Here is a 14312-nt window from a genome sequence, read left to right as displayed (position 1 = left end):
ACGGGAGGTCGGAAGTACCGGGGAAGGTGCATCGCTGAAGATGCGTTCACGTGCGTCACCACAGTGGGAAACCCGACCACCAACCCCAGCTAAAGTCCATAGCCCAGTTAGTATTAGAATTTGAGGTTATGTGACTACATGATTATGTTCCATCAAAAACGGAAATATAAGAATGGCCGCTTGTTGTTGAATGGACGGTTAAATAAAGCAGATAAAAGATCATGCTTCATGTCCTGATTTAATTCAGAGTGATCCACCTAATTAAGTATAAGGTTGGCACACAACAATGGCGACGAGGAAGACAAAGACGACAGGGAAGATGGCAGCCATGATCTGTAAAGTGGAGGGAATCTCCGGCGCTTAGTTAGTTAGCAAAAGTTTGAGCTAGCATGGAAAAGCAAGGCATAAAACAGTTAGCTTGCTACACGGATCCGGCTCCACTCGGACCAACATGGACAGATGGTTAACATCTTTCGAGTTGTACGACTGATTTTGACCGAAGATGAGACTGAAACAGTCAAGCAACGACGTGCCTTTCTATTGCATTTAGCCGGGAAAATCGAATATCGGGATTTTTTGCTTCACAATTTAATTTTTTTTTTTTTTTTTTTTAAATATTTTTTCAAATAAATAAAAATAATTCAAAATAATTCTTTTGGTCATTTTTATTGTTTTTGTTAATCTTTCTACTTGTCTTCTTCTGCACAATGATGGTCTGGCTAGTGTGTTGTTTTTTTTCTTCATAAATCAAGAAAAATGACGAGAAAAAAAGTTTTGTACATTTGTTTGTTTTTAGTCTACAAAAATCAGCAGTATCAGTAAATCATGAAAATCGCAATTTAAATTGAATCGAATCGGGATGAAAACCTATCGTCACAGTACTACGGGAGAGGCGAGAGACTACACAGCGGCGGTGACGGCACTCAAGACATATTTTGTTCCCCAGGCAAGTCCAACGTATGCACGCCAAGTTTTCCACTAGGTGTCTCAAACGGAAGGCGAGACGGTGCAACAGTTCTGCACACTTTTGAGACAACCAGATAAGAGACGCTATCCTGAGTAAATGCATCTGAGTTTACGTAACTATCTGATGATGTAGGAACAGAAACAGAAATGTAAGAACAGCAGCGTGTTCTTGATTGATGGTTAAATAAAGCAGATAAAAGATCCCGCTCCACGTCCTGATTTAATTCAGTGATCAACCTAAGTAATAAGGTTAGCGTACAACAAATTTCACTAGTTAACATCTAATGTACATTAGCATTTTGTTAACTATGCTTACTAGTTTTATAGGTAAATGTATAAAGTAACGTGCATTCTGAAAGTTTAATAAAATCTGTAAAAAAAAAAAAGCGTATTTATCTGATGTACATTCTGACTTACACATTGTATTGTTTCTTCTGTCAGGGAGTGGGTGTTCGCCCATGTTGGGACAATATTGGGCGTAAATGACAGATAATTACCAGGTTTTACAAATTTCCCTCTATCCAGCAAATAAAACTGATGTAACATTGTTTAATTTATTTTTTATAACGTTTACAGCAACTCAACGTCTCTGCGGCATCGCATCGATCGGTATGATCGATCTAACCACAGATGGATCTCACAACTATCCAGGGTCCTGCTCAGCTGTTGATTGGTTATTAACCCTTTCATGCATGAATAAAAAAAAAAAACAATGCAACATTTTTGTAAATACAGTATTTTACCTCGACAGACATATGAAATGATACATTTTTGTTTATTCGTGATATTTAGAATTTATCATGATTTATGTATATATTATGTAAATCTTGTATAAAATATAGCTATCATTTTTTCCTATTTATCACAAAGGCAAACTTGCATAATTATATTATGTTCAACTATATCATATATTCATTTATTTTCTAGTGAGTTGAAACGTATTGAATGACTCACCAACATCCACTGAAGTGGTTATTTACAACAATATCATGAATATGCAAGAAAAAAGCTTGTAAATAGGTGTCCACTGTATGCCACCATGCATGAAAGAGTTCATGTGATTATCTGTAGCTTTTTGCTCAATCAAAGTTGACGTAATAGTTGCTCACATTACTGCATTTATTTTTTATCCACGGAGTAAGAACTCCAGTAATCCGGCACGGTGCCGGGATACTATAACCCCCGTTTATATAAAAATTAAAAAAAAGATTAATTTATGTAATGTTTAAAAACTAATGCAGAATAATCTGAAATTCTGGATTCTAAAAGATAATTGGTAGTTTTGGTCCATTAAATTCATTATATAACCTAATATTCAGTTTTTTTGCTCTAATAAATCATATTTAATCATTTGCATTGATTATTTGAGTTTGAATGAACAGAAACAACATGATGCAGGATAATCAGGAACTGTTTGGTTTCAAAGCTTTTCTGTCCAAAGCAAAACTTTTTATTCTACTTTTCTTTCTCCAGAGCATCAAACTGAACACAGACGGCTGGAATTCATCGGCCTGCAGCAGCTGATATATTTACACGGAACACAAACACACAGTTCAGGCTGAAAGTTCGCTCCGAGTCCGAACTGTTCCAGAAAAATAGGCATCTTTTACATTCGGCTGTACAAGGTTTATACATTTATATTATTTTACACAGCGGGAAAGATGAAGGTTGGTTCGAGCTCCACATCACTCCACCTCGGCCACGTGAGCCACCTCCACCTCCATGGTCTGAATCACCTCGGCGGCCTCCTCCCCCTTGGGCCCTGTGAGGGTCTGCTGGGCCAGAACGTAGTTCACAACCTGCATGATCCCCTGATCCGACAGCGTGGACACAGACCCGTCGCCGCCGGCCTGGACGGCCTGAACAGCCTCCACGGCCTCCACCGTCTCCTCGGTGATCAGCACCGTCTCTATGTCCTCCGACGGCGGCTGCTGGGGCGGCCGCAGCTCCGGCGGCAGGTCGGACGCCAGGATCCTGACGGCGTGCTCCACCTGGGTGCCCTGGTTGTGGAACTGGAGCGTGTCCTTCTCCAGCATGATCTTCCCGGGCAGGCTGTCCACGTGGTACTTGGCCATGTGCTTGCGCAGCGTGCGCGCGTCGATGTGGGCTTCCTGGCACATGGGGCACACGTACGGCCGCTCTCCCGTGTGAGTGCGCACGTGGCGCTTTAGAGAGCGGGCGTCGGCCCAGGCAACGCCGCATGTCAGACATTCAAACGGCTTCACCCCTAAAGACAAAGAGACGAATGAAACGTTCAGCTCAGTCAGAAATGTTCCGGTGAAGCTGCAGGAAAACATGGAGAACGTTTCTTTAAGCGAAGGTCCAGAACGACATGATGTAGGTGCGGTAATCGATACCTGGCTGTCGGCATAGTTACGCTTTCGTTACAAGTCTCAGAGGAAACAGATGGAGAGGCTACAGGACCTCCACCTGGCTTCTTTCTGGAAACTACATCAGAAAAATACATTTCAACCTAAACAGAGGATTTCTGAACATCTGTCTCGCTTTGGCTTCCAGCAGAACATCTGCTGTTCGCCACGTAAATAAAACTGCGACAGTGAAGAAACACAACCACATTTCTGGAATTAAATCTGTTTTTTTCTACACATTAAACACTGACGACTAAAAGGCTTCGACCTCACAGCACGGCGCTTATGTTAGAACGGAGAAACTACAGTTGAAATCAACATATTTAGGTTTTTCTCCTCTCAGTGATGCTGCTGAACTCATGTGTCTGTAAACCCAACCAGTCGTACGTGATTAAAAACACGGTTTTTATGTTTGGTTTCACATTTGAATAATTTTAATAAGAGTGAGTTTCTGCAGAGCTTGCAGGAGGAGATAGGAACAGACACGAGTTCGTTCTGGATTAAATGATCCGTTTCCACCGTTTGTTCCTGATTTCTCCCTCTGTCTCCATCCCTTTACCAGTTTCTCTACTTTCTCCAGCGTGCCTGGCTGCTTCTCTTCCTTAGCTTTTCTGCACATGAATCTTTCTACTGTCTTTTAATGCACTTCTTGCCTCCTTTCTGCACAGAAGAGTCACAACGTTCTCTGGCTGGAATACACACATTTGATTGGCTGAGAGGCGTCACATGGGTGCTTTAACTCGCACACAACTGATCTAAATGGAAAAAAGTTGCAACTGTTAAAACATGAACACTAAGCCAGGATGTAAATCTGAACTTTCTGTTCTGGATGCAGGTCTGGGTCTGGAATGGACAACGTCGGACCTGGACGGCGGCCTTTCGCGTCATGACCTCTGGTCTGATGCCAAACCCGACGCTGAACTCACCCTGGTGGTTGTTGACGTGACGTCGGTACTCTCGGAGCTGCGTGAACTTCCTGCCGCACTGCTCACACTCTCTCTCCAGGTTCTGCTTCACTCGGCCCTTCTTGCCGTGCGTGGCTTTTTTCACGTGCCTCCTGAACAGAGCCTTCTCAAAGAACTCTTTTCCACACACATTACACCTGAAGAAGGCAGCAAACACACGACACGTCCGAGGTGATTCGTTGTCAGCGTCTCTGTTCTCATTAAACGGTCGGACACGTTTTCTGTAGACTTACTTGAAGGGCTCGGCCACACTGTGGGACTTGACGTGGGAATACCAGTCCTTCTTCCAGCTGTAGCACTTCCCACACACCTGGCACTGGAAAGGCTTCAGGCCCATGTGCTTGTTCATGTGCTGCTGGAGGTCCTTCGCTTCGTAAAAACTCTTATCGCAGCTGAAAGAAGACGAGTGAGGAGTCAAGCCTCTTCCTCCCCAGCTGGAAGATGTGAAGAAGAGGAGTTACTCACTGTGAGCAGGCGAATGGACGGACTTCGGGTCTGGGCAGGTGCTTCTTTAGGTGTTTGCTCAGAGCAGAAGCTCGGTGGAAGGTGGCGCCACATGTGTTGCAGAGGTACTTTGATTCACCTGTGTGTGAATGGAGACATGAATAACATGATGCTTCTCCGACAGCACTAAGGTTACTGGAATCAACACCGGTTTGATTAATACTTATCAATCCAGCCTCAACCCAGTCACAAACCGTTCAGCTGTCGCTATGACGATCTCTGTGTTTAACAGATTTTCTTCAGAAACACAAAATAAAATCTAACAAGAGCTTTGTTTTTGAAGGACACGGTGGAGGGAGTATGTCTCTTGGCTGGACTGGGAACGCCTTCTGATCTGGCAAGACAAACTGGAAAAAGTGGCCAGAGAGAAGTCTGGGCTTCTCTGCCCGCGTTGTCGTGACCTGATCTCAGATAAGCGGCAAAAAACGGACGATTTAAGTGACTTCAAATGCAGCATGGTTGTTTGTCTGATTATTTACTTGGATTTGTACACACAACCATCTCTAATATTTACAGAGAAGGTCTGAATGTCAACGCTTCAGGCTGCTGCTGGTGGAATTGGGGGTGGGGGGGTGGGGGGTGGCGTCACCCATAGGTTTCTGAAGAGCTGAATTGAAGCTTGGTGGGCGGTTCCTACCATCACCATCTTGGCAGGGACATGCGTGTCGTCTTGCCCGGAAAACACAAATATTGACAAAGAGGTGGAGCTGAGAGGGGGCTGTGAGCGTCAAGGTGGATGATTGACATCGAGTGAACTCCGACCTTTCTGTAGCTAAAAGCTAACCGAGCTAACCCAGAGATAACAGGAGCTAGCAAGCTAACAGGTAAGCGGGCTAAAGCTAAGTCACATTGTTAACCGGCTAAAAACCACAGTTGTTCTACGTTCTTCTTACTTGAAGCAGGAGATCGGGTACTTGTCAATCAAAAGGACACGCCCCTAAATATGCCGAATTTACAGATTAAATTACTTTTAAACGAGTTAGAAAAAAATTCACTCCCCCACAGTTGTCTTGAAGGTAAACCTGACCTATTAAACCTAAAATGGATTTTTGTACCAGGCTGTAAACATGTTTATTTCTGCTGTAAACATGTTTATTTCTGCTGTGAAGTTGGTCTTTTTAACATGGGAGTCTATGGGGATTTGCTCTGTTTTGGAGCCCCTAGTGGATGAAGGGGGAACTGAAGTTTTATGCACTTCCACATAGGCTTCACTTTTAACCACCGGAGGCTGCAGCTTGGATCCATCACACCAAGAATTAAAGCAGTTCTGGAGGAAAAATGGGTCCAACCCGGTGGAGCAGATGAAGTGACTGATGTGTGTGTTTTCATTTTGCATTAGAGCTTCAAGCTGCAACATCTCAGACTCCACAAGACAACAGAACAACCAAAACATGGAGCTAATTTTTTGTTTTTTTTTAAATAGTTTTGTATCCAAATCAAATAAGAAATCATTTTAGTTCTGTGTTTTTCATTAAAGTTTGACAGAAGTACTATATTTGTAAACGATGTTATATTATAAATCAAAGGCTATGAAGATGCCATGTGGTCCTTATCAGAACGTCCTACAAGTCAGAGGTCATGATTTACGCTTACTCATCAACATGCTGCATATTATGAGTGGTTATTGTCGCTGATTGAAAACCGATTTAATAACCAGCCAATCAGAAACAAGAACATTGTATTGTCTAAATCCTGTGATCACAATCAGCTTGGTGCTGATGCATGGCCGACCTGTGTGGAGGCTCGTGTGCTCCTCCATGCTCCTCTTGCTCACAAAGGACTTCTTGCAGAACGCACACTGGAACTGCTTGGTGACGTCGTGCAGCGCTCGGTGCATCTTCAGGCTGTGTTTGTGGGCGAACGTCTTGCCGCACACCTTGCAGGAGTGAGGCCGCACCCCGGTGTGATTCAGCATGTGGATCCTCAGGGAGTACAGCTTCGGTAACGTCTTCCCGCAGATGTCACAAACAAATTCTCTGATGGTGTGCGATATCAACGACTTCTCGTCCGGGTCGCTTCCTGCTCTGCCATCTGAACTGTATTCTGATGTGATTTTGGTGGCGGGTGCTCGTTGGCTGCTCTGCTGCTTGTGTCGGGCCAGGTGGGCCTGGAGGGAGGCGGCGTACTGGAACTCCTTACTGCAGAGCTGCAAGCACACATAAATACAAAGGTGAGAGGATGCAGACTCAGAATAATGAATAACCCCAGGCTGACACTCACACTGCACTTGTATCCACGAGCTTTCTCGTGCTTTAACGTGTGCATGATGAGAGAGTAGCGTCTTTGGAAGGACATGCCGCACTCTGAACATGTGTGTTCTCCTTCTGCAGCACTCTGCGATGGCGCCTGATGAGGCTCGGCTCCAGTCTCTGGTTCCGGCTCTTTTGTTTCAGCCTCCTCGGTGCCGACCTCTGCAGTTACGGTGCTCTCCACAGCACTGGTTTCTGCTGGAGGTTCACACTCGGACTGCTCCTCCATCGGAGTCTCTAGTGGCTGCTTGGGTGGTCTTCCCCTCTTCCCGTGCCGTGGACCCACCTAAAATACCATTTTGCAAAAAATTAATTTAAATTATGAATTCATGTTTTATATTAAAAAAATACTGTTCCTCAGACAGTGTTTATTTTGGGGGAAAATAAAATAAAATTTCATTTAACTTAAAAATGACATTAAAAAATAAAAATAATAAAAGAAAAATTAAATAAAAAACTAAAATAATAAAATAAAAAAACCAAAAAAATTAAATTAAAAAAAAACTAAAATTATAAAATAAAATAGGTTAGTAAAATGAATTAAATGTAAAAAAAATAAGAAAAATAAAATAAATTAAAAATTAAATAAAAAACTAAATAAATTAATAAATGAGTAAATAAAAATTAATTAAAAAGAAAATTAAAAAAGGAAATAAAAAAATAAAATAATATAAAATAAGAATGCATAAAAAAGTAAAATAACAAAATAAAATAAATTAAAAATAAATAAAAAAAATATTAGTAAAATAAAATAGTTTAAAAATTAAAATAACTTAAATATAAAATTAAAATTATTTATAAAATAAATTAAAAATCAATTAAAAAAATAAAATATATTAAAAACGAAATAAAATTTAAAAAATGAAATAAATAAATGAAATAAATAAAAATGAAAAATGAAATAAAAAATAAAATTATAAAATAAATTAAAAATGAAATTAAAAAAACAATAAACTAAAAAATCCTCTAACCCCTGTGAACTCCTCAAAGTTGATACCTTCTGATGACCTTCGTAACTTAAGTGTCCACACACACACACACACACACACACACACACACACACACACACACACACACACACACACACACACACACACACACATCATTTCCCAGTGAAAGTGTTCCTGGTAGAAATTCTGACTAAATAAACCTGCAGAACATCAGCTGAATAAAAAAGAGGAACCTGTACCTTAGGAGTGGCAGCTCGTGGTGGAGGGGAACTTTTCTTCCCTTCCTCTTCATCCTCCAGCCCCATATGCAGGCGAGCGTAGCCGCCCTCAGCCATGGAACGCTGCCGGAGGCGCCTTCTGCTCTGGTCATCTGACGCCAGCTCCTGCTTGTCGGCGTGGGCTTCGTCAGCACAGGGGTCCTCCTCCAGCGGGATGAACTCCTCCACCTCCTTCTTCACCTTGGCGGGGCGGCCTCGTTTGCGTTTGGGGGGTGCCGGTGGCGCTTCTTCCTTCTGAACCTCCATGATTTCCTCCTGCGGCGGTGGCAATGGCGGCGGCGGCGCTGCGGCAGATTCCTCGGCGACCTCCTCGGAGGTCACTCTGTCCGGGTCCATGTTTATCACGAAGGCCTCTGCTTCGGCGACCTGCGGCTGCTCCATAGCCAAGCAGGCCGACACCACGGCGAGAGACTCGCTGGCTCCCGCCTGACCGCTGTGGGTGACCACGGTCATGGTCTCGCTCTCCATGCCCTCGGCGCCGCCAGCGATAACGGTGACGGTCTCTCCCGGCTGCATCTGTCCGCTGTGAGCGATCAAGGCCAAGGTCTCGCTGTGCTCAGGCTCGCCAGCGTCCACTTCTTCTCCCTCTACCGTCTGGGCGACCACGGTCACCGGCTGCTGGACAAAGGCGTCTTTGGAAGCTTCAACGAAGGCCAAAGCCTCGCCAGACACGGCGACGGCGCCGTGCGACACCACCGTGCTGCCGTCACCCTGTATGGTCACCATGTAGGTCTCAGCCTCGTCCTTGGAGGCCTCCTGAAGAGGCACCTCGCTGGACATCACCGTGTGCACGTCTCCTCTCTGGTACACCGTCAGCTTCTGCTCCTCCACCTGCTTGTGCACAGACTCGCAGATCTGCAGCACTTCCGTCATCAGCAGGTGTCTGGCGAGGTTGGCGATGTCGGCCATGATGCAGAAGTTAAACGTCAATGTGGAAGTGTACGCAAAGTCCAGCAGCGGGAGGAAGCTGGCTTTAGCAAAACCTGCAGAGGGAAGGGCAAAGATTTAAGATGAGCGGCGGCGGAAGACACTCATCAGCAGGGGTGTCGCCATGACGTTATTTTACAATCAGTCACCGAATTAAGCATCACGATTAATACAGTTTAAAGATCTGTCCATATGGTCACATGTTTGGGAAGAGGTCCTAACATGCAGAGAAACAAGGTTCTACAACAAGCTGCCGCCTGCTTTGCTCTGTCGTTGCTCTGTGAGAGTTGCAGTGGAGGCGTGTTAACACCACAGAAGAAGAGTTGTTCCTTTTAAACAGACAGATTATGTCATCCGTACGACACTTCTTTGGTTGTGGAACAAGGTGTTGTTATGGAGGACGGCGTGAACTCGATAGACTCGGCGTGAGGTTGTACAAGACACCATGTTTAATTCCAGATATGTGGCTTTGTGTCTTTATTCCCAGTATTATCTATGTGTCAAACAGCAGATATTCTGCAGCAGGAAAGCTGGAAGTTAAAGCTAAATAGATGTTTTTCCAGAGTTTCTAACTTCTTTACTTCCTAACAGGTTTTCCACCAACATTTTATTACCCAGAGTTTATTTATCAAGGTAAAAGAACCGATGCTAATTGGGGTTCTGGAAAACTTCCTGGTCCGTCGGTCAGACCCGTTTCAGCTGTTGGACTCGTTGGTTTCTGTAAAGGGGAAACTGAATGTACTTTATATCCAATCTGAAACAGTTTGGAGCCCTGCTTTGGTAAACGTGGTCCATAGTCTGAGTGCAGCTGCTTCTCTCTAAACCCCCCTGACAGCACTGCTGAGGCCACGCTTCGTTCCAAGCAGCTCCTGTTTCCTCTCATTCTAGGAGTTTATGTAGAGACGCCTCTTCATCCAGCTGGCCGCAGATACTACTGCTTCCTGACGGGTTGGAAACGGGCTGAAGTCGAGCAAACCCCACACAGACATGGGCGATGTTGAAGACCAGCAGAGGGAGGAGCTTAATACTTTGTGACGTCATAAAAATGGAGATTTTAAAACGAGTTGTTTAGACGCTAAATTTCAAAGTCTGCTAAAAACTAATAAATCCTGGGGTTGATATTTATAGGAGCTTTTTGTCTCTCTGTGACTTAGAACCCCACAAGACGAATCTAAGCCCTCAGAAAAGTGATTTTTGCATTAAATATCTTCTTTAATCTCATGGGTTTTGTTTAATTTTCCTGAATGCGTTTCAGTGTGAGCTCTTCCAGCTTGTCGGCTTTTCCTGCAGACACTCCCGTTGTTCCAAGCTGCCGACTGGATGTCCTGAACAGATACGCTCCCCGACCTCGTCATTCATCGTCTTCTCATAGCTCCATTTTTTTTTTTCAAACAATTAAAAACGCAGCAGTAATCTGTAGAAGTAAAGCGGACATGTTTGCACACACACCACCTCGTACACGGAGGTGCAAATGTTCCACCAATCAGAGCTCTTCACCATCAACAAGGCCATAAAAAGTCCCGGCCCTCAACTGGAAGCTTTTAGGTTGGAAAAACTAAATTTCAGTGGAAAGTTTTTTTGTTTTTTTTAAATCCCAGACAAATTAGAAAAGTTCCAGCGGTGGAAAAAGGGAGCGTTCACGTTTTTAAATATTCATAATGTTGTGAAATTAACATCCAATAATGATGATAATATCTCGGAAAGACAGTCTAAGATGGTGACATCCTTATGAAGCAAGACGCTCACCGGAGAGGTCGACCACGGCTTCGTGTGTCGTCGCAGCTCCTTTCTCGAAGAAAAGCTCGTTGAAGTATTCGCTGCACGCGGCCAGAACGGCTTTGTGCGCGCGGTGCTCCTCGCCTTCGATCAGCAGCGTGATGTCACAGAACTGATTGCTGAGACGCTGCTTGTTGAGTTTGTCCAACATGGTCTGGCTGTGTTTGGGTAAGAACTGATGCACCTCCCCCTTGCTGTCAACCTGGAAGGAATGCAGAAGAAATGTCAGCTTGGCGTCCGCCGTCTTCACCCAGAGAGGCAATTCAATCATTTTCTAAACTCTTCGGTCACATCAGAGGTTTGACACTTACAAAGACCACCTCGTGTTTGGCAGTCGACTTGGTCCCCTTTGGTTTCTGCTGGAAGGACAAATCTGTGACGAACAAACTGTCCTCTCCTTCGTCCTCCTCTTCTTCCTCCTCTTCCTCTTCATCATTCATGGCGGCAGCCTGGCGTCTTCCTGGGCGGGAGAACGGCCGAGGACCGGAGCCGTCGTCAGCACTGCGTCTGCTCTGACAGTGAGCACACTCTCTGATGTGGTCCTTCACGTTCTTCAAGATACCTGGAGGTGTCGATGAAGGAGAACGCAGCGGTTAGTGGTCGCAGACAGCTGGACTGTACTTTATCCACCAATAAGGACACATTAAGTGTTTGCAGATGTTTTCCTGTGGAAGTATTTATTAGCGGTGGAAAATCAAATCGAAAAATCAAAAATCGGGATTTTTTGCCTCACAATTAAAAAATTTTTTTTAACCAAATAAAAATTTATTTTAAAGTTGTGAAGCAAAATTTTTGAAGCACATATGTGAAGCAGTTTTTTAAATTTAATAAAAATAATCCAGTATAAAATTTTTGTTATTTTTATTGTTTTTACGTGTCATCTTGGCATCTTAGCAGCAGAATGATGGTCTGGCTACTGTGTTGTGTTTTCCTCATTGAAATCAAGAAAAATGACGAGAAAAAAAAAATGTTTTAGACATTTTTTTTGTTTTTAATCTACAAAAATCAGCAATATTGAAGAATTGTGAGAATCGCAATTTTAAATCGAATCGGCACCCAAAAAATCAGAATTGATTCAGGACAAAAGCATATTGTCACAGACCTACTATTTATGGTATCGTGCAAAAAAGGTCTGATCTACTTCAGCTGGAAACCAGAAAGAGGTGCAGTGATTTCCTAAAACGAGCAGAAATATCTTTAAGCAAAAGCAGCATTTCTACAAATATAACTGAGAAGAACTGCATTCTTTAAAACACTCTTAAACCTCTAAGACAAAGGGTGTCAAACATATAGTCTAGGGACCAAAAACGGCCCATCACAGTGTCCAAACAGGATACATCGGGTAAATTTGGAAAAGACACAGAAGATATTACCTGCAATCTTTAAATAATTGATATTCCTAATTTGTCCACATCAGTTTGTATTGTTACATTTAAATCTTGAACATTTGCCAGTCAGAAGGAAAAAGAGCTGATCTTTTTATATTTCTCACTTAATAAACCTGATTTCAGTTTGTATTACCAGTTGTGTCTGTTCAGGTGGTTGGGTTCACCACACACACGGAAATGTACGTGCATATATATTTAAATAACTTAGAGATGTTGAAGAGATCTTCTGTATCAAAGATCTCATAGTTCTCTATATTCCAAACAGGCTGCAGGATTACATGTGCTTCCCAGAGTCTCTAAATACCAAATGGACAGTCCTTATATAGCGCTCTTCTAGTCAGCTTGACCAAAGTATATTGGTCAAAATGACTAATATACATACACTTATATATATACACACACACACACACATTATACATACATATATACATATATATATATATATATATATATATATATATATATATATATATATATATAACTAATAATTGGTTGTATAATGAAGATTAATAATTAACATTTGTAAACATTGTAAATCAAAATAATTTATAATTTACCACCAGTGTTCTTACAAACCTGCAATTAATTTTATAACTGCAGGGATAAAGACCCACAAACCCCCAAAATCCCACAGAGGCAGCACCTGAACTCACCACTAGATGGCGACAGGGCGCCTTTGTGCAGATGGGGGCGACACACCAGTGTTATGTAGTTTATTAGATATTTACACCAACCCCACAGTAACTACATGTAATTTATCAGTGTTTCTGTTCCCAGTGTCTCACCTCTCCACCAGTACTTGTGAGAGATGAGTTCCCAGGTGAGTTGCTGGTTGAGGTGCTCCCCTCCCAGCATGACGTGCGCCTCGGTGATCAGCTCCTTTCTCCGGCTGTCCTGCAGCACCACCTCCAGCTCCGTGAAGTCATTCTGCCCCTTCAGGCGGCGCTGGTAAAACAAGGTTCCGTTGCGAACAACGTAGCAAGCAGCCGCTTTGCGGATCTTTCTCTTCGTATTCCCGGGCGTCCCCGGCGCGTACGGCTCCCGTTCATCCGTTAGATACCGGATGATCGCCAAGTAGCTTTCTTCACACGACATGTCTGGGCTGCTCACGCGCCTTTCTCGCGCTTAAATGTGGGTCTGTCTCGAAGAGGGAAACCCCCCTCGGCTTCTAAAAGATGGATATAAATTTTATATGGCGATTAAACCGCGGTTGGTGTGGAAAAAAAGCGTCAAAACAACATTTTAAATTGTTTGCTAAGGTGGAACTGCAGTTTGGAGCCGACAAGGTAGACTTGAGACAAAATGGCTGCTGCACAACCGGATATTACGTAGGAAGGACGGATGTTTGTAGTAACACGTATCCACCACAAGAGGGCAGCATTAGAGCATAAATAGACATTAAAGTCTATTTAAATTAATAATGTAACAATATAATAATAAGAATAATTATTATTATTAATTTATTAAGTAATACATTTTTTGTTTAAAAACGATAAAAACGCATACACCACAAGAGGGCAACATTAGAGCATAAATGGACATTAAAGTCTTTTTAAATTAAATGTAACAACATACAGTTGTGCTCATACTTATTCATACCCTTTCATTAAAGAAGGAAAAAAAAAACAAAACAGCTGCCTGTAAAATGAGCTGAAATTGACTAAAGTTATAATAAATAAAAATCTTATGAAAATCATTACATTATTTTCCAGTTCTGGTTCAATATTTAAAAAAGAAAAAAAAAAACAAATAAGATAATTTATGACATATTACATCACTCATAAAGTAATATTTAGTTGAACAATCCTTTCATGTTTCCGCTACAGTCAGGTGTTTTCTGTTCCTCTCAGTCAGACTTCTGCACCTGTTGACAGGTATTTTATCCCACTGTTCAACAGAAAAGTCTCTAATTTTTCCAGGACCAATTTGTTTGGGTTTTT

General features: G+C 42.7%; 1 protein-coding gene across 1 annotated transcript; it reads right to left on the bottom strand.

Annotated features, from left to right (window-relative positions):
* Positions 1-2331: 2331 nt before the first annotated feature.
* On the bottom strand, positions 2332-13612 carry zbtb11 (zinc finger and BTB domain containing 11). The gene is made up of 10 exons (XM_079245109.1): positions 13158-13612; positions 11296-11546; positions 10955-11186; positions 8243-9264; positions 7025-7339; positions 6536-6950; positions 4766-4883; positions 4534-4692; positions 4262-4437; positions 2332-3193 (listed from the first exon to the last, which is right to left on the bottom strand). The coding sequence occupies exons 1-10, from the start codon at positions 13465-13467 to the stop codon at positions 2652-2654; spliced, it is 3540 nt and encodes a 1179-aa protein (XP_079101235.1). The 5' UTR covers positions 13468-13612; the 3' UTR covers positions 2332-2651.
* Positions 13613-14312: the final 700 nt, after the last annotated feature.

The sequence above is a fragment of the Telmatherina bonti genome, assembly GCF_933228915.1.
Source record: "Telmatherina bonti genome assembly, chromosome: 8".
Lineage (NCBI taxonomy): Eukaryota > Metazoa > Chordata > Actinopteri > Atheriniformes > Telmatherinidae > Telmatherina > Telmatherina bonti.
The sequence above is the reverse complement of the archived record's forward strand: the minus strand, read 5'-3'. Positions and strand labels throughout refer to the sequence as shown.

Bases quoted from the DNA above. Each gene is read 5' to 3' on its own strand.
- zbtb11 (XM_079245109.1), bottom strand. From the start codon at position 13,467: ATGTCGTGTGAAGAAAGCTACTTGGCGATCATCCGGTATCTAACGGAT. The intron at 9,265-10,954 runs GTGAGCGTCTTG...TTCCCTCTGCAG, and splicing joins AGCCGTGGTCGACCTCTCCG to GTTTTGCTAAAGCCAGCTTC. The intron at 7,340-8,242 runs GTACAGGTTCCT...ATGGTATTTTAG, and splicing joins CACGAGCTGCCACTCCTAAG to GTGGGTCCACGGCACGGGAA.